Below are 25,924 nucleotides of genomic sequence, written 5' to 3'. Positions count from 1 at the left end.
ACACATGAAATAATAACCTCTGTACTCCACCCCAAATATCAGAAAAGTTTAGAGCTGGAAAGTGCCATCTGGATACCTAGTCTAGTGATTCTCGATAATTTGTGATTCCTTGTGATTCTCAAAATCACAAGGAATCACAAATTATCCAGGTGTCTGGATTCAGCAGCTGAATCAGAATTTTAAGCCATTGTTCCCTGGTTAAGAACAATTGAGTCCAATTCTTTCATTTGATTGAAGAAACTGATAACCCAACTAAAAAGGCCATTAATAGATACTTGCTTATGGATATTCTGATACTTAAATAAAATAGAGCTATATTGCCTTTAAATTTTGTTCCATATATACTGAATTTGAAGAATGTTCTAATGCTTCTTAATTTTATGGATCTAATGAGTTAAGTGGCTTGTGGTAAATCATAGAACAAATCCATGTCAAAGCCAGACAATCTCCAAATCCTCTTTACTCTTTAAATTACCAAAAACTGGCAAGATATTTAACCTAATAAAGGTTCAAAATGAACAAGAAAAAAACTCATTATTTGGAGGTTTAATAGTTTAGGTGATATTTTATAGGACCTATGACTTAAAAACAATATTAATATACAATATAGCCATAGTAAAGATGGCACATGAGAGCTAAGACATTTGACACTTGACAAATTTTGTCATACTCCTATATAACAGAGCAACTTTTGAGAATGAAATGTGTAACTGTCTTCTTTTGCTACAAAATTGGAATTTTTCTTTTCTCCATCAAGGAGTATTTAGGCAGTTCTTTGTGTTCTGACAATTCTGGAGTTCCAAGCGCTGACACTGAGTCAGAGTCTTGGTGTTAATTTCCATCAAATGAGATTAAAGCAAATCTTCATGGAGAGGGAGGGTAGGAAAAAAATGAAGGTTTTGTATCTGGACATAGAGCAGTTGGACCGATTCCACTCTGATGGAGGGTTTGCAATCCTTGAGAGAGAGCAGAACGTTTTAGTGGCTCCAAATGATTTGCTGAAGGGGCAACTGGGACCTGGTCACTAATTAGCTAAGCATCCTGCACTTGAGGGGTGCAGAGAGGGTACCAGGAGCCAGATTTGGTAGGAGAGGATTAGAGTCATTTGGCAGATTAACCTGTTTTTGAAAAGGGCATGGGAATGACACAATGGGCATTTCAGTGGCAGCCAAGATGAACTGCAAAGCAGGGCTATTGCCCTGCTGGCTCTGCCACCTCCAGCTTCGACTCTATAAAGCAAAAGGGAGGACATGGGCAACTCTCAAATCACCGACATGGGTTTTGCAACCATATGGTGGGGAAGGTAGAGACAATTTTATTTTTCACTAGAAAACACATAAATTCAGTATGTTTTTTGCACCTGACTGTTTGGGAGAAAATTTATATCTGTAATATGCCAGTATATATAATATGCATAAGTTTTAAAATAGTTGTATTTGAACAAAATCTTTGTTCTTTCCACATGTTGGTTCTACTGCACTATTTTTGTTTCTCCTGCTATAATCAAAATTAAGTATTCATTATTCATGTAAGATACAGAGGAAAATGAAAGTAAAATGAGAGGGAAAATACTAGAATAATTTGATTATACATATTTAAATAAGCATAAGGAAATAGTCATTCTCACATACACATCTGAGAAAGTTACGTGAGGGAATAAATTTTACTCTACCCAGACTTAACATCTGTATCTTATTATGTACTATGTATTCAAAATTTTCTTGTTTTCCTCCCAATGTTTTTTGTAGGTTTACTGAACCTTAAAGAAAGGGAAAGAAGAAAATGGTCTTGTTGTTACAAAATACTTCTCATCTTGGTTTCAAAGTCTTCTGATTTTCTGCTTTTTATCTAAAATCACATTCATGATGCTACATATAATCATAAGGAAATGCTGCAGTTTTGAAAATGTTCATTTGAAGCTACAGTCATATCAAGTTCAAAGAAGAAACATGCCTCATGTCAATGGCATTGCCTGGGTTGCTTTGAGGAGTTTCAGCCACACCACAAGTAGGCTGCTGACTCTTATAGTCAGGTATGAGTGCCTTAGACTGAATAAAGTCATCCTTCTGTTTATTACAATTATTAAACTTTTTGTAGAAACTATGTATTCTATTTCTTTTCCACTTTAAAGCCTTCAAAGAGCATTTCACAATTGTCTTTACTAATGAGTCAGTGAAAGAGAGAAAATATTAAACTCAATTTGGACCTTGCTTTATATTGATTACTTCTGTTGTCCGTTTTAGCCAGGTTTCATTTCAGAATTATGCGTTTTTAGCTCTTTCTGCCTGACTTAGTGTCTTTGCAATGATTTTTTGTTTCAATTTATTATTATACTATTATGTACTCTTTATTCCTACACAAAAATGCAATATTTAACACAATATTGGTGCAATAATTAACTTAGCAGGTTTGGGTGCTCAAACCTTATATATTCCAAATGCATGGCAGACCCTTTACTGGCTCCTGGAAGATAACCTCTGGGCCTTGGAATATCCTTCCTGGTAACAGTGTGTTTGATACCTGACACCTTGGGCTAGGCCCAATAGTTCTGCTAATGATGTGATTTATGACGAAAGCCTTGTTTTAAACCTGGGGCTTTGGACCAAGCTGTATCAATTTGAACACTGCAGGAGGTGGAGCCTGATTAGCTAAAGTCCATGCCTTGTGACTGACCTGAATTAAAACCCTGTACACCAAGGCTTGAGTGAGCTTCCCTGGTTGGTGACATTTCATTCATCTTGTCACACATCATTTCTCAGAGAATTAAGTGTTGTCCACCAACCTCCACTGGGAGAAGACACCTGAAAGCTTGTGTCTGGTTTCTCCTGGACTTTGCCACTTTGCCTTTCCTTCTGCTATTTCTAATCTATAACTTTTCACTGTAATAATCTCTTACCAGGAATAAATCCATTCTTCTGAGCCTTTCTAGTCAACTATCAAATCTGAGGGTAACCTTGGGGCCCAGACACAATATCTAAAAGCTATCAAATGCTTTGAACATTCTTTCATTTTTTAAACCATCTGTTGTCTCCATAATATCATCTCTTGGAAGGATATCACCAATCCAGTGGTATTTTTCTTCTTATAATTGATATATAAATTATAGTTAGGAATTAGGCAATTTCAATGATCTCCTTGTATATTCTAATACATTTAAATCAATTAATAAAATATGATAGCGAACTTTATGTAGTTTGAGAATTTTATTTCCTTTTCAACCCTGCTGCTTTCTGTTTGTTTTCTTGTTTTTTATTCTTCCCTACTCCCAGTCTTTATTGAAATATAATTGACAAATGAAGCATATAATGTGATGGCTTGATGTATGTATACATTGTGAAATTATTAACACAATAAAGTTAATTAACACATTGATCACCTCACATAACTACATTTTTGGTGTTTGTAATGAGAATGCTTAAGATATACTCTCTTAGAAAATGTTAAGTATACACATAGTATTATTAGTTATAGTCATTATTAGATTATAGTCACATTATATCACTAGAACTTATTCAGTTTATAACTGAAGACTTATACCCTTTGACTAGCATCTCCTAATTTCCTGCAACCCCCAATTTCTGATAACTACTATTTTATTCTCTGTTTCTGTGAGTTCCAATATTTTTTAATTCTTATTTTTCTTTATTATATTATAACAATTTCTGGAAGTATGAGTCAAGATTTTAAACTAATACTTGTCTAAAGTTAGTCTGACTAGCTTCTTATTGGCAACTTATAAAATGGATAAATGAGAGAATACTCTACTTAGAAGTTCTGTTCTTTGATACAATGCGGCTCCTAAAATTGCAGTTCCTGACTTGTCAAAAAGCTGTCTTAGTGTCACACAGATAATTTGTCTCAAGGTCAGGTGTAGAAATGGAATCTTATAATTATGGGTAAGAAGCTCTTTCTACTATCATAAACTTCTATTATTGCTGAAGTTATGGCTGAAATCATAGACTAAAATAAAGTTTAATCACATTATGGAAATTAGATGATTTACCTGCAAATCAAAGGAACTTTGGCTCAAGCTATACTTAAAAATATATCATAAGTGATCTCACACAATTAGACCCAAGGGTTGGGCAGGCACCTGGGGGTTCAGTCAGGAGATCAACATTGATCTCCTGTCTCTCAGCTCTGCTGCCTTAAAGGTCACTCATCACTAGACAGAACCTTGTCCCTTCCTTGGGGCCTGAAAAGAGCAACTGCAATTACATGTCTAAAATACAGATGTAAGAAGGTCTAGAAGAGGTATGTACCTTTTACATACATCCTATATGCAGGTGAGGAAACCTTTTCCTGGAAAGAATTCCACTCTTACCTCAGAGACCAGCATAGGGTGACACACTCAGGCCTACAGGAAACCCCCAAAGTGGGATGGGATTGACTGACTTAGACGAAGAATCTGGAATGAACAAAAACAAAGCAACTGGACCACACCCATGCATAACAGTGGCTAGACAACCTCTGCGCCATTGATGCGTCTGGTCACGGCTATCCAGACCTTAGTTATAATTTTTCATTTAGGTGTCTGCCTTCCTTGTACAAAGAAACAAGTTGCCACAAATTATCTTTTTATTGTTAAAACAATGTCAGTACACTGATAGTTGAAATATGGATGAAAAGAGATCTGTTTTTCAAATGTTTTTTCCTAACTTCAACTAGTGTAGTCCTTTTGTGAAAGCCAGCTCTGATGCTACAGCCTCAGCTCTGAGCCTGCACCGGTGTCACAGCATTAACTTGTGTCACCTGTCATATATTTTCTGAAGCTGGTCCATGAATCCACCTTGAGCTGACATTTTTTATGTCAGGCTTCCTGAAAAATGAGGAGCCAGAGGGCCAGAAGGGATCCCATTGATTTGCGGACTGTGTCACAGTCTGTTTAAGGCAGAATGGCACATGCTTGTGACAAAGGCGATGACAAATGAATATATACCAAAGGGACAGCACCAATACAGATGAATGAAGGAAATGATGGGGATACAGCAAACGATGGAAATCAAAATAGAATTCAAGATTATAAATGATGATGAAATATATAACGTGTGTATACAATACCTTGAGTTAGATGAAAGTGGTTCCCATAAGATTAACAGCATTTTTAGAATAATTTCTGAAATTTTACACAAACTCAATGTTACTAAGAGTTGTGAATCCAAAGAGTAAACTACTCATTTTATAACATTTACATTAACCTATATATGGTGGTAAATAGAATATCTTTTTACTACTAGGTTAAGAAAATATTGCTTGAGTTTCTGTTTTCTAATCTTTGTAAGTATGCACATGTATATATACACATAACAACATGCAACAAAGGCAAATGTCAACTATATCTGTAAGGGTTAATTTATGCTAGCCCACATTCAGATACATTAATAATATTCATGGATACTAACCAGACACAGATCTTTGCAGGTAGAATTGTTCTCATGGGCATTTAGGATGCAGTCATCAAAGTCCTGTTTACACCTCAGACCAGCAGAGCCCAGACTGCATAAACAGAAGCCATCAACCACTGAAAGCAACAGAAAGAAAACTCTTAACATGCCTTTAATCATGGTATAATGTTAATTACCCTAAAGAATGTTGTATTCATCTGAATGCATTTCACTTTTAACCAAAGTGTGAATTTTTATATTTTGTACTCTATTACACAATTTCCTACAACAATTTCTAAATAATTATCTTGCTCAGTTCTGTTAACTTAAAAACTTGAATTATTTGAAATGAGAATAATCACAATGACTATATGGGAACAATTTGCAAAGCAACAATGAAAATATCCAGCTTTCTCTCTCTCTATCTCTTTTGTTTTGTCAGTAAACAATGCCTATGGTAAATGGGTCACTTTTGTATCAATAACCTTTTACCAGATTGTTTTAGGTTTAATAAACAGGAAGTTAACTGGTTTATAAAGTTCTTTGTGTGACAAGGTACTTTAAAGTGCAAAGTGATCTGAAAGTTGACATAGAACTACTAAACCTTAGTTAAAAAGAGCTTTCACATTTCACCATAATCTTTTAAAAGTAATGATCAGAATCTGTCCTCTATTTTACCATTAATGATGGAAAAAGAACAGTCTCTGAGGCATCTCAAGGACATGATGGCGGCTTGATCATGGTTGCAGCAGGCGGGATTGATGCCTGGGTCCCCACCATTCCTGAGACCCACCAAGCAGTTGCACTGACTCTGTGCCACGTGCCTGTTCCTAATCCTACTCTCATTAAACGAGTAGGTCCTGGGTGGAAACAGCTTTGTCAATGCACTGTGTGGCTTCTAGGTTTGTGCAGCCAGGATTCTGCCCAACAAATGTAACTGTGGCCTTGAAGGAAAACAAGACAGCCCATGGCCATCAACCAGGGTCAAGGGAGACACAGAGGTGACAGCTCTTTAGACAATATTTTACTTTTGTTTTACTTTACTTTTTTTAATCAAGAAACTTAGTTTTTAGCATCTCATTGAAAATAAATGATTAATAAATATACAGGTATAGCTATAAATAAATTAATGAAAAAAATGGTATCTGTTGGTGTATCTTTATATCGTGTATATGGCATTAGGTATGTTAACAAATTAAACCCAAATGTGATACAATATGTAATTAAGACATTGTGGAGTATGATGAGTCATAATGATATTTTTTAAAATGTTCATGATTATAAGTCATGTTGGATACTGATGCAAATTGGCAAGTAACAAGCAGCTAGAGTCAAATTAATGTCAGCATAGATGCAGATGTTCTCCATGTAGATAAATGATAAACTCTTTTAAAAGAAAAATTACAGCAAAAGATAAATTGAAATTAACAAAGAGTCTGAAAGACAGAGTTTACTTTCTGAATGTTAACTATTCTGGGTTAAGAATCTAAGAAATGAGCTATGAGCCCAATGAGAACCTAGAGAATTAAATTGGATACCATAGGGAAAATAAACAAACATAATTTGTTTAAAGTTTAAAACAAATAAACAAATTTTCTTTCTCATATCTAATTTGTTAACGATGGGCTATGTGATTAATCACCATTTTATCAGAAAATACTTTTTAAGCATATTGTCTTGTTTTGTTATTATTTTTACCAGAAAATACAGTCACTGTATATGTATCAGTCTTTGTTTACAAATATTCCATACTACTATTTTGAATTGAAATTTTCATCGGATAAGACTTCTATTAATCTGTATGTATTATTCATTCTATACTTAAATAAACATGAAACATCATACATTAGTTGTGCTGAGTCAAAATTTCTGGTAACGTAAAACTTTGTGGTTAAAATACAGAGGTGAGTATTTTAATAATGTACTGCCAATGTGGTGAATAACCACATAATGTTTGAGATTTATAAATTGACATATACATATTAATAATTGTTTCTCATATATAGTCATGTAAAAATACTACTACTAATGTGAATTCAAAATTTTGGCTTCCCATGCTATTTTATTTTTGAGAAAGTGTTAAGAATACAGTGTCATAGTTTTATGCTGATATCAGCTTACATGTGTGATATAATTTTTAATAAATGTTTTAGTTCTCTAGTAGCTAAATCTTCTTGGGCGTTGTCCAAAATATATTATGGATAATGCTATTATAAAATACATCAATATATCAGGTATCCAAAATTTACATTTCCGTAGTATATAATGTATGATCTCCAAAAATTTAATAGGTAGCATTGCATTATATGTAGCATATTTGGAAATTGTATTTTCTTATAGTATAAGAAATTAAGAATTAAAATATTTACAGAGACTTATAAAATTATATATATATATTTATGTCACTCAGAACATATAAGAAGTGGCCATATATAACCGTATATTACCCTGATACTAGGGCTATCTAGATCTAAAAAATGTGTTGGCTTCTCTCTCAGGCATGCAACCATGCCTTCTTTATTTCTAGTGAGCCCCAGAAATTTGAGAACCATTCCCAACACCCCCAAAAGCCTTTGGGTTTGAACTCAGAAATAAGATAATACTGAATTCTTTCAAGTTAATCTGAGAATTTCACATATTTTAAAACACAATCTTTTAAGTACCAAAATCTAAAAAAAAAAAAAAAAAAAAGACAGTAATGTTGGTTTAAATCAGGAGTAGCAAAGAGGTGGCCCACAGCCCCAAAATATATTTTGCTTAGAAGACACAGTGTTAGAACAATCAATTCTATATTAATATGTATGTAGATATTACAGTTTGCTAGGGCCCCACCTCTACCTGTTATTTTAAACCTGAGCTTCTTCACCGAATTAAAAAAAATTATTACACTTCTTAAGGACATGCATTTGCAGATATTTGGTTTAAAAATCATACTTTCATTTAAATGATACCATTTAAAAACAAAATAACTTTCTATCAAAATGTGCTTTTTCATACATTACATTATTTTAACCATTTATTCATTTAGTGAGGGACCATGTAAAAATTGTAAAAATATCTTTTTCAGGAGGTTAAATAAGGCAAAATAAAATGGACATTTTTTTCCAACTCCTTCTAGCTCACTGTCTCTTTCCTTTTCATTTTTTTTTTTTTTTCCTCTCTCATGTCTCTTAGCCATGTCCACTTCACAGGGCTATTTTATGCCTTGATTTTCCTGTGTCTTAATAAAATTATCCATTTTTGGCATGCTTTTCCACAGAAAAATCCATGTTCCAACATTCAATATTTCTTTTTTTCCTTTTTTCCCTTTCCTTACATTTTTTCTTCTTTTCTTCCTAACTCCTTCTTTTTCCTTTGTAAATTTATATTCCTTCAGGAATACATATTTCAGTAAGAAAAAGTATGTGTGTGTGTGTGTGTGTGTGTGTGTGTGTGTGTAATAGGTGGGCTAAAATAATTTTAAATCATTGTAAATAGTGCTTTCCCATACCTACAAATAAATACTTTAAAAAAATCTACCATTAAAAAACAAAGAAAAATGGTTAATTCTGACACCAGAACATAGAGGTCACATCTCATTAAATTTTCTCATTTGTTACCATTATGACTAACATAAATATAAATTAATTTGTCAGAATTGGGGTGTTTTGTGAAAATAATTGGCACTCATTTTGATATTGAAGGCAGATAACCTTTACTAGATAACCATGGTTGCATCCTGAACTATTCCATTCCTCCATCAGAGTCTTAGTTGACTGCTCTATAAGAATTGCTGTGTCTGAGTGAGTTCAAGGTCATAGCCAGGTCCATGCAAGCAGGACTGACAGTGATCTCACCCTGGGAACCTGCAAAGCCCTCCTTCACTGGCACTGACACCCAAGGGGAAATGCTTCCAGATTCATTTTCTCTCTACACACAGCTCCATTCTCACAAGGATTACTAGTTTCACAAGGTCCAAATTCACAATGAGAAACTCAAAGGAAATAATCAGTGTCAGTGCATATCCAATGAACAAGTTCCCTCCACCACTGCTGTCAGTTACTGGCATATTTCTGCATAAATGCATCCAATTTAGTCTCTAGGCAATGACTCATAATTCTCTTCCATATTATCATTGCGATTCTCTCTCTTTCTCTACATTACAATTTAAGAAAGAAATGTTATTTATGATTTCTATGCTTCATCTAACAAAGTACCAGCAGGTAGCATGTTAAATGACAGCATTTTTAAAATACTATTTTGTTTCTTCATACTTCTCACCTCTTGTTCAATAATGTTCTCTGAAGACATTGCAATTAAGAAAGTACATTATTAATGATTTGATGCTTCCTTATGTTTTCTTTCTTGTACCCTGGAGGTTGCAATCATTATAAGCTTTGCTTGATAGATTTATTGCTACTCTCAAAACAAATAAACAATGAAAAAATGTCACTGTAATAAGCCTTCAATCTTAAGACCAACACATCAGTCCTGAAACTAAGTTTTAAGTTTTACTCAGAAAATACAGAGAGATAAAATGATTGTCATTGGATGAAATGCACACAAGTATTTGGAGAAAAGAAATAAGCTGACTTGACCCAAGGGAATCCAGATGAAACAAAAAGTGAGGCGTAAACATCATCAAATTGTTCATAAAGCAAAATCATTATTTGGGTGTCAGTTTTCCAGGCATAGTTAATATATGTGGATATTAACATTTTTGGAAAGTATTTAAATAATATCATTTATCCTCCAAAATGTAGCATATATGTATACATATAAGTTCTAAAAATTCCTGGCTGAATACCTCAGAGAAGAGAATGTCCAGTAATCATTATGTCCTTTAACTGCTCAGCTTTTATCAGTAATTTCACAACTGTAGGGATAAGGGTATAATAAAAAGAATCGGGATACGGGATAAAGTTTTCAAAGCTTAAAAGTACAGTGGCAGTTGGAAAAACTATGGTAGTCCCAAACGGCCCTAGAAACTACTGAAGGCAATGATCTATATACAGTGAAAAACCCCAAATGATAGTTAATGTTCAAAAAACAAGAGCAATAGAAACTGGACCAAGTTGAATAAAAGGATTTCAAATTTCCAAGGACGGTAAAAAGAAGTAAAAATACAACACTACTTCCAAATAGCATAGAAATAAAGATTTCCTTCAATAAAAAAATCCATTAAGTGGATATTTTTGCAAGAGCTATGGTAGGTAGTATGGAGAATTCAAATAGGAAAAAAGCCTGTTCTTTGTCTTTAAACCATTATGATGAGATTGAAGTGTATTGCAAATGATACATTTCTGGATACTATTTTATAATAATGAAAGTATTTTTCTTTGTAAAATAAGAGAAATAGCATTGAACAAACATCTGCCAGAAACACATGAAAAAATGAATTATCCTTAAGTTCTCATGCACACCCTTTTGTTCTAATTACCTACTTCTAAATATGTAATTGTGAGAAAAGGTGTTTTGCTTTTCTAGTAGGAAGTTAATTTAGCTTGTCTCTTTCATAAATAATTTCATGCATATAATCCATTCAAGTGCTGAAGAATAATATATTCATATGTGAGAAAACACTCATACAAGAATCTCTTTTACAGAATGCGCATGAGTTCACTGCACATTCAATGCCGTGCTGACTTGTATATTAATTTCTTATACAAATATTAAATGAGTCCCTACCATGTGGCAAGAAGTGTGGTAGATATTGGGGTTATAAACAATGAGTGGTTTAAATCAATGCAATGTCATGACAGGTACACGTGGTCAGTTTCTCATGCTAAGGAGTCACAGTGGTGACTGTGATTCTGTGCTGACAGAATCCTAACAGAGCCCCCAAGATCCTCACCCCCAGTGTACCTGGGTTGTAGAATCCTCTCCTTTTGAGTTGGGTGAGATTTGCCAATGTGATGGAACATCACTCCAATGATTATATTACATTATATTGTGGAAGGGATTTGTGGATATAATTACTGTCAACTGATCAGACAACTTGGAGTTAATCAAGAGAGAGATTATCTTGGGTAAGTCTCACCAAATCAGGTAAGACTTTAAAAGACTTTCATTTAAGACTTGAAAAGAAGTTCATTCATTCTCCTGCTTGCCTGGAAGGAGCAGAATGAAGACTGTGTTTTGGAGAGCGCCACATGGCAGGGAAGGGCATGTGGTTCCTAGGAGCTGAGAACCTTCAGGTAAACAGCCAGTAAGAAAGTGAGCCCAGAGAACTGGCTTCAAAACCACAAGAAACTAAGTTCTACCAACAACCAGTGAGCTTGGAGAGGAACCTGGGCCTCAGATCAGCTCACAACCCAGGCAAACATTTGACCTCAGCCTTGCGGGACCAGGAACAGAAACTCAGCTAAGTCACACTCAGACTTCTGACCTGCAGAAATTGTGAGATAATAAATGTGAGTGGTTTTAAAATGCTAAGTTTTTGATAACTTGTTATATAGCATAGAAAACTAATCCAATCGTGTATAAGGGTAATTAAGGCATTGTAAGTGACACTGGAAATCTTTCTGAAGAGGTAATATTGGATAGACCTAGAGGTTGTCATACTGAGTGAAGTAAGTCAGACAGAGAATGACAAATATCATGTGATATCCCTTATATGTTGAAGCTAAAAATAAGGCTACAAATGAACTTATCTACAAAACGGAAATAGAGTCACAAATGTAGAAAACAAACTTATGGTTACCAGGGGTGACAAGGGGGGAGGGATAAATTGGAAGATGGGGATCGACATATACACACTATTATGTATAAATAGATAACTAATAAGGACCTACTGTATAGCACAGTGAACTCTACTCAATACTCTGTAATGGCCTATATGGGAAAAGAATCTAAAAAAGAGTGGATATATGTATATGTATAACTGATTCACTTTGCTGTACACCTGGAACTAACACAACATTGTAAATCAACTATACTCCAATAAACATTTTTTAAAAAATAAAGTGAGTCCTAAAATAGTGACATACATTATCAAGGTTAGGTATGTGGGATAGAGGGATAGGGTGGCCATTCTAGAAAGAGATGAAGACCAGAGGTGAGAAGTCCAAGGAATTGAAATCAAATAGTTCTCAAGGGAAAATAAAGCAAGGAAGGGGATGAGTTTTACTGTATTTCATTGATCATAAGAAGCCATTGACTAAGAGACTTTATTGTACGTGCCATTAAGGGTAGTGTAGTAAACTGAAAAATGCCTTCCCCTCAAAGGTATCTGGGCCTTAATTCCTGGAGCCTGTGAATGTTGTCTAATATGGTAAGCAAGGATTTGCAGATGTGGTTAAAATAAGCATCTTGATATGGTGAGATTATATTGGTTTATCAGGTGGGCCCCAAAAGTAATCACAAGGGTCCTGCAAAGGAGAGGCAAGAAATTGAAAGAAAGAAAAAGATAGGACGATTAAAGCAAGAGGTTGGGCTGATATAAGGAAGGTATCTCAGCCAAGGAATTCAGGGAGTCTCTAGAACCTGAAAAGGTAGGAAAGTCTTCAGAGGAGCACAGCCTTGCCAACGTCTTATTGTAGACTTCAGTCCCCCAGATCTATAAAACAGAAAATTTGTACTGTTGTAGGTTTGTGACGATTAGTTACAGCACTCAAAGGAAACTAATACAAGGGGGTAAAAATTGCCAGTTAAGATCTGACAAAGTGATTAATATATCATTATTGTAAAAATGCACCCCAGCGTCAAAGATGTTAATGTCATTATGTGATAATGTTAGTGAATATTTGAGAAAAATGCGGATGTGTTAAATGAACTTCACTAATTTGAAATGATATCTGTGTAATTTGAGAGAGGACCATAAAATGCTTTATGATCCACAGGACTTGGATCTGTACACATTGAAAAGCTGTTAAAAACCTTAAAAAAGTGGTAATGAAGTATCCTTGGCCTTTTCATACTGAGAATCACATTGTATTTCCAAGTTGTATTTAAATATATATATATAATGTTTATTTTTCCCCTGAGGTTTTATTTCCTGAAAGCTATATGCTGTTGACACAATTTACAATTGAGAAACCAAGATAATATACATTTTATTTGCATACATCGTTGGTAGGAAAAATTAAAAACCTATTTTCACTAGTTGCTTTTTACAACTATGCCTTCGATTTGCAAATTCATAAGTGCTGAGCTTTCCACTAAAATTGTATTATTAGTAGTAATGTGCATTTAGCTGAACTATTTTTCCTCTGGCTGAAATTTGCATCAATCAAATTAGTATGTTACTTTTGAGTATATGCATCATTTTCAGTATCAAGTTCTTTATGATGTTGTTAAACTTCTTAAAGGAAAATATTATTTTTAAAAGGTCTAAGTGAATGTAGATGTTTATAAAAATGTGAAGATGCTAAACCTGAGTCCATATTAGTCTAGTAATTTGCATTTTAATTTATGATGATTTATATAAACTTAAAGAAAAATGATGTTTAAAATTTTAAAGTGATAGCAGAATTCAGATATTTATAGAAATGTGGCAATGTTATATGTTAGTAAATAATAGGTTAGGGGCTATTTTTCTGTCATATAGGAGTCATATAGGAGGTGTGACAGTAATAAAGGCACAATGTCATCCATTATAAAGATAAGTGACATGGAAATGAAGTCATCCAACTTCTGCGATCTGCAAGAAAAACTTGAAAGAATCAGACTGGAGATTATAAATTTTGTCTCTGCAATGAGAGCAAGTGATATATGGATTGAGTAAACAGTAGTTCCTAATGAAGCATACCTCAAAATATTAAAGAATTACTCTTTACATCCTCTTAAAACCCATTATGAATCGACTACCCAAATTCCGAAGTGCTTTTTAATAAACAGAAAAGCTAGATCATACTATGTGTCTTTAATGGATATTAAGTGGTAATGTATTTGTTGTGCATTGTAAATGCCCAAAGAAGGCTACTGTTACCTATTAGCCAGAAATTTCATGCAGTTCAAGGAAGCCTGAGCCATGATTTTTATGGGAGATACGATTTCTCTCATAATCCTCATTTACTCGTAGTAAATGATATAGATGTATTTTACAAATCATGATTGTATATGAGAATTTACAATTTTTAAAAAACAATAATAAAATTGTGTATATTCAGGGTATACAACATGATTTGATGTACATATTCACAGTGAAATGATTACTATGATCATCTAATTAACATATCTTCTCACAAGGTTATCATTTTGTGTGTGTGTGATGAGAACTCCAGAAATCTAGAGTATTACTAACTATAACCAGTTACAGTATTACTAACTACAATCATCATGCTGTATAATAGACCTCTAGACTCATTCATCCTACAGAACTGCAGCTTAGTGCCCTTTGACCAACATCTCCCCATTTACCCCACCTTAGGGCATCTAGTAACCACTGTTTTACTCTCTACTTCTTTGTATCTTACTTCTCAGATTCCATATATAAGAAAGATCATGTAGTGTTTTCCTTTCTGTGCCTGGCTTTTTTCACTTAGCATAATGTGAAAGATTCATCCATGTTGTAGCAAATGGCTGGATTACCTTCTTTTTTTTCAAGGCTGAATATTATTCATATACAAACCACAATTTCTTTATCCATCCATCTTTCCACAGACACTTAGATTATTTCCATATCTTGGCTATTGTGAATAATGCTGCAATGAACCTGGGAGAACAGATATCCCTTTGAGGTACTGATTTCATTTCCTTTGCTTATGCACCCAGAAGAGGATTGTTGGATCATTTGGTAGTTCTGTACTGTTTTCCATAATGGAAATATGCCAATTTACATTCCCACCAACAGTGCGCAAGGGTAGGTTCCATTTTCTCAATGTCCTTGCCAACAGGTTATTTTTTATTATTTTTGATAACAACAACATTAACAGGTGTGGGGTGATATCTCATAGTTTTAATTTGCATTTCCCTGATGATTAGTAACATTAAACACCTTTTTATGTATACCTATTGGCCATTTGTATGTCCTCTTTGGAAAAACATCTCTTCCTTTTCCCATTTTTAATTGAATAGTTTGTTTTTTTGCTAATGAATGTATGACTTCCTTATAAAGTTTGGATGCTAACTTTTCAGATACATGGTTTACAAAATATTTTCTCCTAATCTGTAGCTTGCTTTTTCATATGTTGCATGTTTTCTTTGCTGTGTGGAAACTTTTTAGTTTGAGGTAGTCCACTTGCTTATTTTTACTTTTCTTGACTGAATTTTTTCATTTCATTTTATTTTTTACTTAAGAAAACAGATTGCCACTTCAGGCTGAATTCAAGGCATATCAATTCAATTATTTTCAGCTTAATTTTATAATTTACTCTCCAGAGAATTTTTATTATTCTTTAGAAACAACATACCTTCAAGTAAGAATGAATAAAGTATTAAAATCCATGTTTAGATATGATCTTTCAATTCCTTATTAAATATGTAACAAAATTATTTTATCTCCTATAGATATTAATAAAATACTTTGTGAGTAATTAAAGTGAGAGAGAACAAAGCAGCCCCTTCCTGGGGCTGGCTGAGCTGAACTGGCTCTAAAATCCGACTGTGCTATTCTCCTGCTGAAGGTAACTCATTTCATAGAACGCCATTATCAGACAAGGTTTCTCTGTGTCCATGAGATAAAAATAAGATCCCTCCATGCCCATGTCTGTCCAGTCACAAAGCAAGAATATTGCCCAACCACAAAATGGCTCAACACTCCTCCTTCCTGCCTTTTCTACTGCTTCTTTTTAAAATAATTTTTTAAATTTTATTTATTTATTTATATATTTTTATTTTTGGCTGCATTGGGTCTTCATTGCTGTGTGTGGGCTTTCTCTAGTTGCGGCGAGCAGGAGCTACTCTTCATTGCGGTGCACGGGCTTCTCATTGCAGTGGCTTCTCTTTTTGCAGAGCACGGGTTCTAGGTGCATGGGCTTCAGTAGTTGTGGCTCGCGGGCTCTAGAGCGCAGGCTCAATAGTTGTGGTGCACGGGCTTAGTTGCTCCACAGCACGTGGGATCTTCCCGGACCAGGACTTTAAGCCGTGTCCCCTGCATTGGCAGGCGGATTCTTAACCACTGCACAATCAGAGAAGTCCTTCTGCTGCTTCTTTAACCAATTACAGTTTTAGCCTGATCTGTTCTTCCTATCTTCAAGTTAAGTATTTTAAAAATACTCCACTTTCTAACAACACTCAATGTAAAGTAAAAACCAAACTTCCTGGAACCATCTCCAAATTTACCAAACACAGCCCAAATGCCATAATAAACCCTAGCACTAAAATGATCCCAAATGGTCCATGGCGTGCTCTTTCCCCACTGTGTGGAGCCAAGAAACTCAATTCTGTTCAACTACAGTTGAGTTTCTGGTGGTCTTTGGCTGTGAGGGTCTCAATAAAAGAGACTTACTTAAAACTAGAAATAAGAGACCACTTATGTCTACGGTCTCATATTTGAAAAAATCTACAATTTTACCACAAATGTATAATACAGGGTGCATTAATTTGCTAGGGCTACCATAACAAAGTACGAGAAACTGGTTGGCTTAAACAACAGAAATTTATTGTTCTCACATTTCTGTAGGCAAGAAGTCCAAGATCAAGGTTTCAGCAGGGTTGGTTCCTTCTGAGGCTGTGAGGGGGAGTCTGTTCCAGGTCTTCCTCAGCTTCTGGTGGTCTGTTATCCATCTTTGGTGTTCGAAGGCTCACAGAAGCATCACGTGATCTCTGCCTTCATCTTTACATGTCCGTCTCTCTATGAGCATATATCCAAATTTCCTCTTTTTATAAGCACACCAGTAATGTTGGATTAGGGCCTTCCATACTCCAGTAAAACCTCAGAGTATCTTAACTAATTGTATCGGAAGTAATTCTATTTCCAAATCAGGTCACATCCTAAGTTACTAGAGAGATAGGATGTTAATACATGAATTTGGGGGGAACACAAATCAACCAATAACAATGTGCTTTGATGTCAATGAGGCATAAGGCTTTTTTGTTTATAAGCTTTTTTAAAGACCACCTTCTGATCTTTCACTGAAAATGCACCATTGAGGATGTAACTTCCCTAAATTCTTCTTTAATAAAGTCTATCTGGTAATTTCTATTCAAGGCTTCTTTGGTTACTCACATCCTGACAAAAATTTTTGCTTCACCCTGCATTCATATGTTTGTTATCTATTAGTTCTGATTTTTTTTTTTAAATTGTATTTTTTTTTTCTTTTTGCCATCTTAGCTTAAGTTTTATTCTTACAAAAAAATCATAGGTAAAAAATTATCTTTTTGTGTAACATTTTGAATTCTGGAAATAAAAAAGAAATCTTATTAGATTATCTCAATGCATACAGATTGAGGAACAGAATAAATGGCAGAGATGTAAGACAATATGAGACAAAGCAAGAAAGGCTTGCTTTTTTAAGATTTTATTTTAAAACAATGTAAATTTTAGATTAAGACAAATCCATTGATAATAATGTCAGTCTAATGGGAATATTTTTAATCTTTTATAATACATTTTTATGAAACTAGATACCCCATAGAAGCATGGATGAAATATATGTATCCCTTTCCCCTTCTTCATCACTTGTGTTTCTAAAGAAATATAATTGAACATCATCTCTCTTAAGCCAGTCTCACCACCACTTTCATTACATTTGTCCTGTTATATATATTTTTTGTTCCATCTATTTTACAAAACGTTCAGCTATCCACACAATATAGTTTGTGGTTAAGAGCATGAACACAGGAATTGAAATTGTATACTAGAAGATATCTATTTTACACAAAGAGAAGACAATGATTGAGGATAGTGGAACAAAAAAATCAAACACATAGAAAAAATAGCAAAATTACAGGTATAAATCCTACATTATGAGTAATTATGCTGAGTGAAAGAAGCCAGTTACAAAAGATCACATATTGTATAATTCCATTTATATTAAATGTCCAGAATAAGAAAATCTCTAGAGGAGAAGAGCAGGTTGGTGGCTGCCTAGGCTTGGGGGCAGGGGGGAAGATGAGGAGAGACTGCTAATGGGTACAGGGTCTCTTTTAGGGGCAATGAAGTGTTCTTATATTAGGTTACAGTGATGGTTGCTCATGTCTGTAAATATGCTATAATCTGCTGATTTGTACACATGAAACAGGTAAATTTCATGGTATATGAATTATATGTCAATAAAGCTATTAAATTATAGAAGGATAATATTTCCTTTTTTAATAATTTTAACTGATATTCCTGCTATACTTTGGTTGGTCTCAGGTCATCCCAAAGGGAAGGGAATCTTAGATATTATATGCAACTAAGAATTCAATTGACCAGGGTAATTGCCCTGTAGTTTTAATTTTCTTTAGTGTCCTTCTCTGGCTTTGACATTAGGGTAATACTTGCCTTGTAAAATGAATTGGAGATTGTTCCCTCTTCTTCAATTCATTGAAAGAGTTTGAGAAAGATTGGCATTAATTCTTCTTTAAATATCTGGTAGAATTCACCAGTGAAAACATCTGGTCCTGGGCTTTTTTTGGTGGGAGTTATTGATAAATGATTCAGTCTCCTCACTCATTGGTCTATTCTGATTTCTATTTCTTCTTGATTCAGTCTCTTGTAGGTTGTGTGTTTCTAGGAATTAATCCATTTCTTTCAGGTTATCCAATTTGTTGGCATGTAATTGTTCACAGTAGTCTCTTATGATCATCCTATATGGCTTTCTGTGGGCATGGGTGAAATGATTCCTTAGAAGAGATCTGAAGGTTTAAACCCCTGATCTTGACAGCCAAGGGAATTTGCATGCTAAATTTAGCAGCAGTGAAAGTTAAAGGAAGAACAGAATCCCTGAAGTGAAGGGCTGTGATGTAAGCTTGAGAGAATAAGAGAGTCAACTTACAATGAACAAGAAAAGAGAATAAACTACAGTTTACATCAATCCTGGTCTCTTAGTAGAAGATGCTAAAATGGCAGAAGAGGGCAAACAGACCAAGCATTATGAGAAACTTTAATAGAAACATGCAAATAAAACAGTTTTCTCCAAGTCATGATATTACATAAACCACCTTGAAACCCAGATGCCATATTAAAGGGAGAAAAACATCCCAAAAGGAGAAAACACCCAAAACATAGATCATTAACACAAAAGCAGTTGACATTTACCTGTAAATAACCAACTGCCTTATATCAACAATGACCACAACACCATTAATAGTCAAGCTTATTTTATGTCAACAGTTAATAGGGCCTTCAATGGTATATTTAGAGTAAATAGAAAAGGAAGTTGCTTGCCTGCAAATTTACATTTTTAGTACTGCTTATTTTGATCCTAGGATACAAACTTCAAGATGTTGGCTGTCAGTCTGATGAGGAGCAGGTGAGCTTGGGCCCAACAACCCCTTACATCCCAGTGCTGTGATATGTTGCACAATGTGGAAAATAGGATTCACTTAAAATTAATAGAAAATCCTTTGCTCTGTAAGCAGAACAGTCGCATTTATCAGGGAACACATTCTAATAGTTCAACTAGGTCCTCGTCTTGTCGTTTTCCCAATCCCATATCTTAGTACCACTGACAGGATTAAAGTTTTCAAGAATATTTTTCCTGGGACAAACATTTAAATTTAGATTCCAGATTAAGATATGGGGCACAGTGATTCAATAAATTAAGCAGGGCTTCCCTGGTGGCGCAGTGGTTGGGAATCCGCCTGCCAGTGCAAGGGACACAGATTCGAGCCCTGGTCTGGGAGGATCCCACATGCCGCGGAGCGGCTGGGCCCGTGAGCCACAACTGCTGAGCCTGCGCGTCTGGAGCCTGTGCTCCACAACGGGAGGGGCCGCGATGGTGGGAGGCCCGTGCACCGTGATGAAGAGTGACCCCCGCTCGCCGCAGCTGGAGAAGGCCCTCGCACAGAAGCGAAGACCCAACACAGCCAAAAATAAATAAATAAATAAATAAATAAATAAATAATTAATTAAAAAAGGCATTCCAGTACCAATTGTTCTCTAAAAAAAAAAAAAAAAATTAAAAAAAAAAATAAATAAATAAATTAATTAAGCAATCTTAAGTAAAAATAATTGGTGAGGGTAAAAGTTTGAAAAACAGAACAATACTGGCTGAGACTAAAAGAGGCTCCTATTGTCACATCCCTCAGCTCTCTTCTTTAACATAAACTTTAGTATCCCATGTGGGCTTGTTTTGTCATGAGATTTTAAAAACTAATTTTACTTTGGAAAATAAATGTGAATCGGTAGCTTTTGTAAATTTCTACTCAGAGTAAATTAAAACAGAATAAAGACAAAAATGTCATAGAAGTATTTCTGGGGCTTGTATGTTTAGGGAGCTTTGATTCACTAATGAGTCTGTATAAGGCAAACCCTGACACAGGATTTGGGTAATATAATAACAAAAACCACTTGGACCTGAAAGCAGACCATGTACTATTTTAAGTAATTTACATATGCTGACTCATTTTATCCTCACAAGGAATCTGTGAGTAGGTGTTATTATACCCATTCTTAGGGGAGCCTTGCTTCGACCCCAGCAGCCCAACCCCAAGTTTGTGAATTCAGTCATAGGGCAGTGCTGATCCTCATGTTTCTCAAATCTGCTTTTTTTTTAATCTAAGAAATTTCAGGTATTTTCATGTTAATAATTTTAAATTAAAAAATTTATTTTTGTTTCCTATTTAATCCCCGAGTTGCCCACCAGTTGAGCAAAATAGGCTCTGGTGAAAATTATTACTTTGTTTAATTCTTGTGATTCTATGCAAGCAGCATATATACATGGCTTTTTAAAATATTCCAGATATTAAGTTCTAGGGACAAACATTCACTCTTGTTTGAGAGTGCTCTGAAATGACTTTTTAAATAACCTTGAAAAAAGTTAGCTAAACCTCTAGGCATTCATTGAGTATTACCAATCAAATGATTTCAGCAATTCCATGGCATAAATGAACAACTAGGGTGATTAAGGACAGTGAATTTAGGATAAAACCTAGAATTGAATTGAATAGAAAGAGATGAATTCCTATATCTTATTCCTATACAATAAAACTCTTCTTGTATGCAAAAAAAATTACTATTTATGAGAAATTTTGTCATATTTAAATTTCCAAGAAATATTGTTCTTCTGAATATCTTAGAGATTAAATTAGTCAGTAGACTTACAGAGTATATTTATGTCCATCATAATGTTGAAAATCAACATGCATCATCTACAAAATATATATTTGTTAAACATATTTGGCCACAGCAAATTTTAAGAGCACTGAGTTCGCTTAAATCTATTATATCAAACATGTAGGGGGGGTCTGGGCAAGATGGAGGAACAGTAAGGCGCGGAGATCACCTTCCTTCTCACAGATACATTCGAAATACATCTACACGTGGAACTGCTCCTACAGAACACCCACTGAATGTTGGCAGAAGACGTCAAACCCCCCAAAAGGCAAGAAACTCCCCACGTACTTGCATAGGGCAAAAGAAAAAAGAAATAACAGAGACAAAAGAATAGGGACGTGACCTGTGCCAGTGGGAGGGAGCCGTGAAGCAGGAAGGGTTTCCACACACTAGAAGCCCCTTCGTGGGCGGAGACTGCGGGCGGCAGAGGGGGGAGGCTTCGGAGCCAAGGAGGAGAGTGCAGCCACAGGGGTGCAGAGGGCAAAGCGGAGAGATTCCCGCACAGAGGATCGGTGCCGAGCAGCACTCACTAGCCCGAGAGGCTTGTCTGCTCACCCGCTGGGGCGGGCGGGGCTGGGAGCTGAGGCTCGGGATTCGGTCGGATCCCAGGGAGAGGACTGGGGTTGGCGGCGTAAACACAGCCTGAAGGGGGCTAGTGCGCCACAGCTAGCTGGGAGGGAGTCCGGGAAAATGTCTGCAGCTGCCAAAGAGGCAAGAGACATTTTCTTGCCTCTTTGTTTCCTGGTGTGTGAGGAGAGGGGATTCAGAGCGCCGCCTAAACGAGCTCGAGACACGGGTGCAAGCCGCGGCTATCAGCGCGAACCCCAGAGAGGGGCATGAGATGCTAAGGTTGCTGCTGCTGCCACCAAGAAGCCTGTGTGCGAGCACAGGTCACTCTCCGCACCGCCCCTCCCGGGAACCTGTGCAGCCCGCCACGACCAGGGTCCCGTGATCCAGGGACAACTTCCCTGGGACAACGCACGGCGCGGCTCAGGCTGCTGCAACGTCACGCTGGCGTCTGCCGCTACAGGCTTGCCCTGCATCCGTACACCTCCATCCCCCCAGCCTGAGTGAGCCAGAGCCCCCAAAGCAGCTGCTCCTTTAACCCCGTCTTATGTGAGCGAAGAACAGACGCCCTCAGGCGACCTACACACAAAGGTGGGTGCAAATCCAAAGCTGAACCCCGAGAGCTGTAGGAACAAAGAAGAGAAAGGGAAATTTCTCCCAGCCGCCTCAGAAGCAGCGGATTAAAGCTCCACAAACAACTTGATGAACCTGCATCTGTTGAATACCTAAATAGGCAACGAATCATCCCAAATTGAGGAGGTGGACTTTGGGAGCAGGATATCTTAATTTATCCCCTTTTCCTTTCTTTGTGAGTGTATATGTGTATGCTTCTGGGTGAGATTTTGTATGTATACCTTTGCTTTCAATATTTGTCCTAGGGTTCGGTCCGTCTGTGTTTTTTTTGTTTGTTTTTTTTTTTCTTTTTACTTAAAAGAATTTTTTTTCTTAATAAATTTTCCCTTAATAATATTTTCCTTATTTTTGATTTTAAAAAATTAATTTTTTTAAATTTTTTCTTAATTTTTATTTTAAAAAATTTAATTTTTTTCTTAATAAATTTTTTCTTAATAATTTTTTCTTATTTTTTATTATAAAAAATTAATAAATTTATTTTAAAATTAAAAAAAAAAATTCTTAAATTTTTTCTTAATAATTTTTTTCTTATTTTTTGTTATAATAGCTTTATTTTATTTTATTTTATTTTATTTTATCCTCTTTCTTTCTCTCTTTCTATTTTTTCTGCCTTTTCTTCTGAGCCGTGTGGATGAAAGGCTCTAGGTGCTTCAGCCAGGCATCAGGGCTATGCCTCTGAGGTGGGAGAGCCAACTTCAGGACACTGGACCACAAGAGACCTCCAAGCTCCATGTAATACCAAACAGCAAAAATCTCTCAGAAATCTCCATCTCAACATCAAGACCCAGCTTCACTCAATGACCAGCAAGCTACAGAGCTGGACACCATATGCCAAACAACTAGCAAGACAGGAACACAGCCCCATCCATTAGCAGAGAGGCTGCCTAAAATCATAATAAGGCCACAGACACCCCAAAACACACCACCAGACGTAGACCTGCCCACCAGAAAGACAAGATCCAGCCTCATCCACCAGAACACAGGCACTAGTCCCCTCCACCAGGAAGCCTACACAACCCACTGAACCAACCTTAGCCACTGGGGACAGATACCAAAAACAACGGGAACTACGAACCTGCAGCCTGTGAAAAGGAGACCCCAAACACAGTAAGATAAGCAAAATGAGAAGACAGAAAAACACACAGCAGATGAAGGAGCAGGGTCAAAACACACCAGACCTAACAAATGAAGAGGAATTAGGCAGTCTACCTGAAAAAGAATTCAGAATAATGATAGTAAAGATGATCCAAAATCTTGGAAATAGAAGAGACAAAATGCAAGAAACATTTAACAAGGACCTAGAAGAACTAAAGAGGAACCAAGCAATGATGAAAAACACAATAAATGAAATTAAAAATACTCTAGAAGGGACCAATAGCAGAATAACTGAGGCAGAAGAACGGGTAAGTGACCTGGAACATAAAATAGTGGAAAGAACTACTGCAGAGCAGAATAAAGAAAAAGGAATGAAAAGAACTGAGGACAGTCTCAGAGACCTCTGGCACAACATTAAATGCACCAATATTTGAATTATAGGGGTCGCAGAAGAAGAAGAGAAAAAGAAAGGGACTGAGAAAATATTTGAAGAGATTATAGTTGAAAACTTTCCTAATACGGGAAAGGAAATAGTTAATCAAGTCCTAGAAGCACAGAGAGTCCCATACAGGATAAATCCAAGGAGAAACACGCCAAGACACATATTAATCAAACTATCAAAAATTAAATATAAAGAAAACATATTGAAAGCAGCAAGGGAAAAACAACAAATAACACACAAGGGAATCCTCATAAGGTTAACAGCTCATCTTTCAGCAGAAACTCTGCAAGTCAGAAGGGAGTGGCAGGATATACTTAAAGTGATGAAGGGGAAAAACCTACAACCAAGATTACTCTACCCAACAAGGATCTCATTCAGATTTGATGGAGAAATTAAAAACTTTACAGACAAGCAAAAGCTGAGAGAGTTCAGCACCACCAAACCAGCTTTACAACAAATGCTAAAAGAACTTCTCTAGGCAAGTAACAGAAGAGAAGGAAAACACCTACAATAACAAACCCAAAACATTTAAGAAAATGGGAATAGGAACATACATATTGATAATTACTTTAAATGTAAATGGATTAAATGCTCCCACCAATAGACCCAAACTGGCTGAATGGATACAAAAACAAGACCCGAATATATGCTGTCTACAAGAGACTAACTTCATACCTAGGGACACATACAGATTGAAAGTGAGGGGATGAAAAAAGATATTCCATGCAAATGGAAATCAAAAGAAAGCTGGAGTAGCAATTCTCATATCAGACAAAATAGACTTTAAAATAAAAACTATTACAAGAGACAAAGAAGGACACTATATAATGATCAAGGGATCGATCCAAGAAGAAGGTATAACAATTGTAAATATTTATGCACCCAACATAGGAGCACCTCAATACATAAGGAAATACTAACAGCCATAAAAGGGGAAATCAACAGTAACACAATCATAGTAGGGGACTTTAACACCCCACTTTCTCCAATGGACAGATCATCCAAAATGAAAATAAATAAGGAAACACAAGCTTTAAATGATACATTAAACAAGAGGGACTTAATTGATATTTATAGGACATTCCACCCAAAAACAACAGAATACACATTCTTCTCAAGTGCTCATGGAACATTCTCCAGGATAGATCATATCTTGGGTCACAAATCAAGCCTTAGTAAATTTAAGAAAATTGAAATCGTATCAAGTATCTTTTCCGACCACAATGCTATGAGACTAGATATCAATTACAGGAAAAGTTCTGTAAAAAATACAAACACATGTAGGCTACACAATACACTACCTAACAACGAAGTGATCACTGAAGAAATCAAAGGGGAAATCAAAAAATACCTAGAAACAAATGACAATGGAGACACGACGACCCAAAACATATGGGATGCAGCAAAAGCAGTTCTAAGCGGGAAGTTTATAGCAATACAAGCCTACATCAAGAAACAGGAAACATCTCGAATAAACAACTTAACCTAACTTAACCTTGCACCTAAAGCAATTAGAGAAAGAAGAACAAAAACACCCAAAGTTAGCAGAAGGAAAGAAATCATAAAGAGCAGATCAGAAATAAATAAAAAAGAAATGAAGGAGACAATAGCAAAGATCAATAAAACTAAAAGCTGGTTCCTTGAAAAGATAAAAAAAAAATGATAAACCATTAGCCAGAC

The 25,924-nt window shown here is 35.7% G+C and overlaps 1 protein-coding gene across 1 annotated transcript in view; it reads right to left on the bottom strand.

The window, feature by feature from the left end:
- The window catches only part of EYS (eyes shut homolog), a 1,768,116-nt gene that overhangs the window by 1,283,339 nt on the left and 458,853 nt on the right, over window positions 1-25,924 (bottom strand). The window contains exon 11 of the mRNA XM_036871239.1: window positions 5,403-5,521. Coding sequence (XP_036727134.1) covers window positions 5,403-5,521 — 119 coding nt within the window. The remainder of the gene's footprint in view (window positions 1-5,402; window positions 5,522-25,924) is intronic.

Source organism: Balaenoptera musculus, chromosome 12, assembly GCF_009873245.2.
Source record: "Balaenoptera musculus isolate JJ_BM4_2016_0621 chromosome 12, mBalMus1.pri.v3, whole genome shotgun sequence".
NCBI lineage: Eukaryota > Metazoa > Chordata > Mammalia > Artiodactyla > Balaenopteridae > Balaenoptera > Balaenoptera musculus.
The sequence above is the reverse complement of the archived record's forward strand: the minus strand, read 5'-3'. Positions and strand labels throughout refer to the sequence as shown.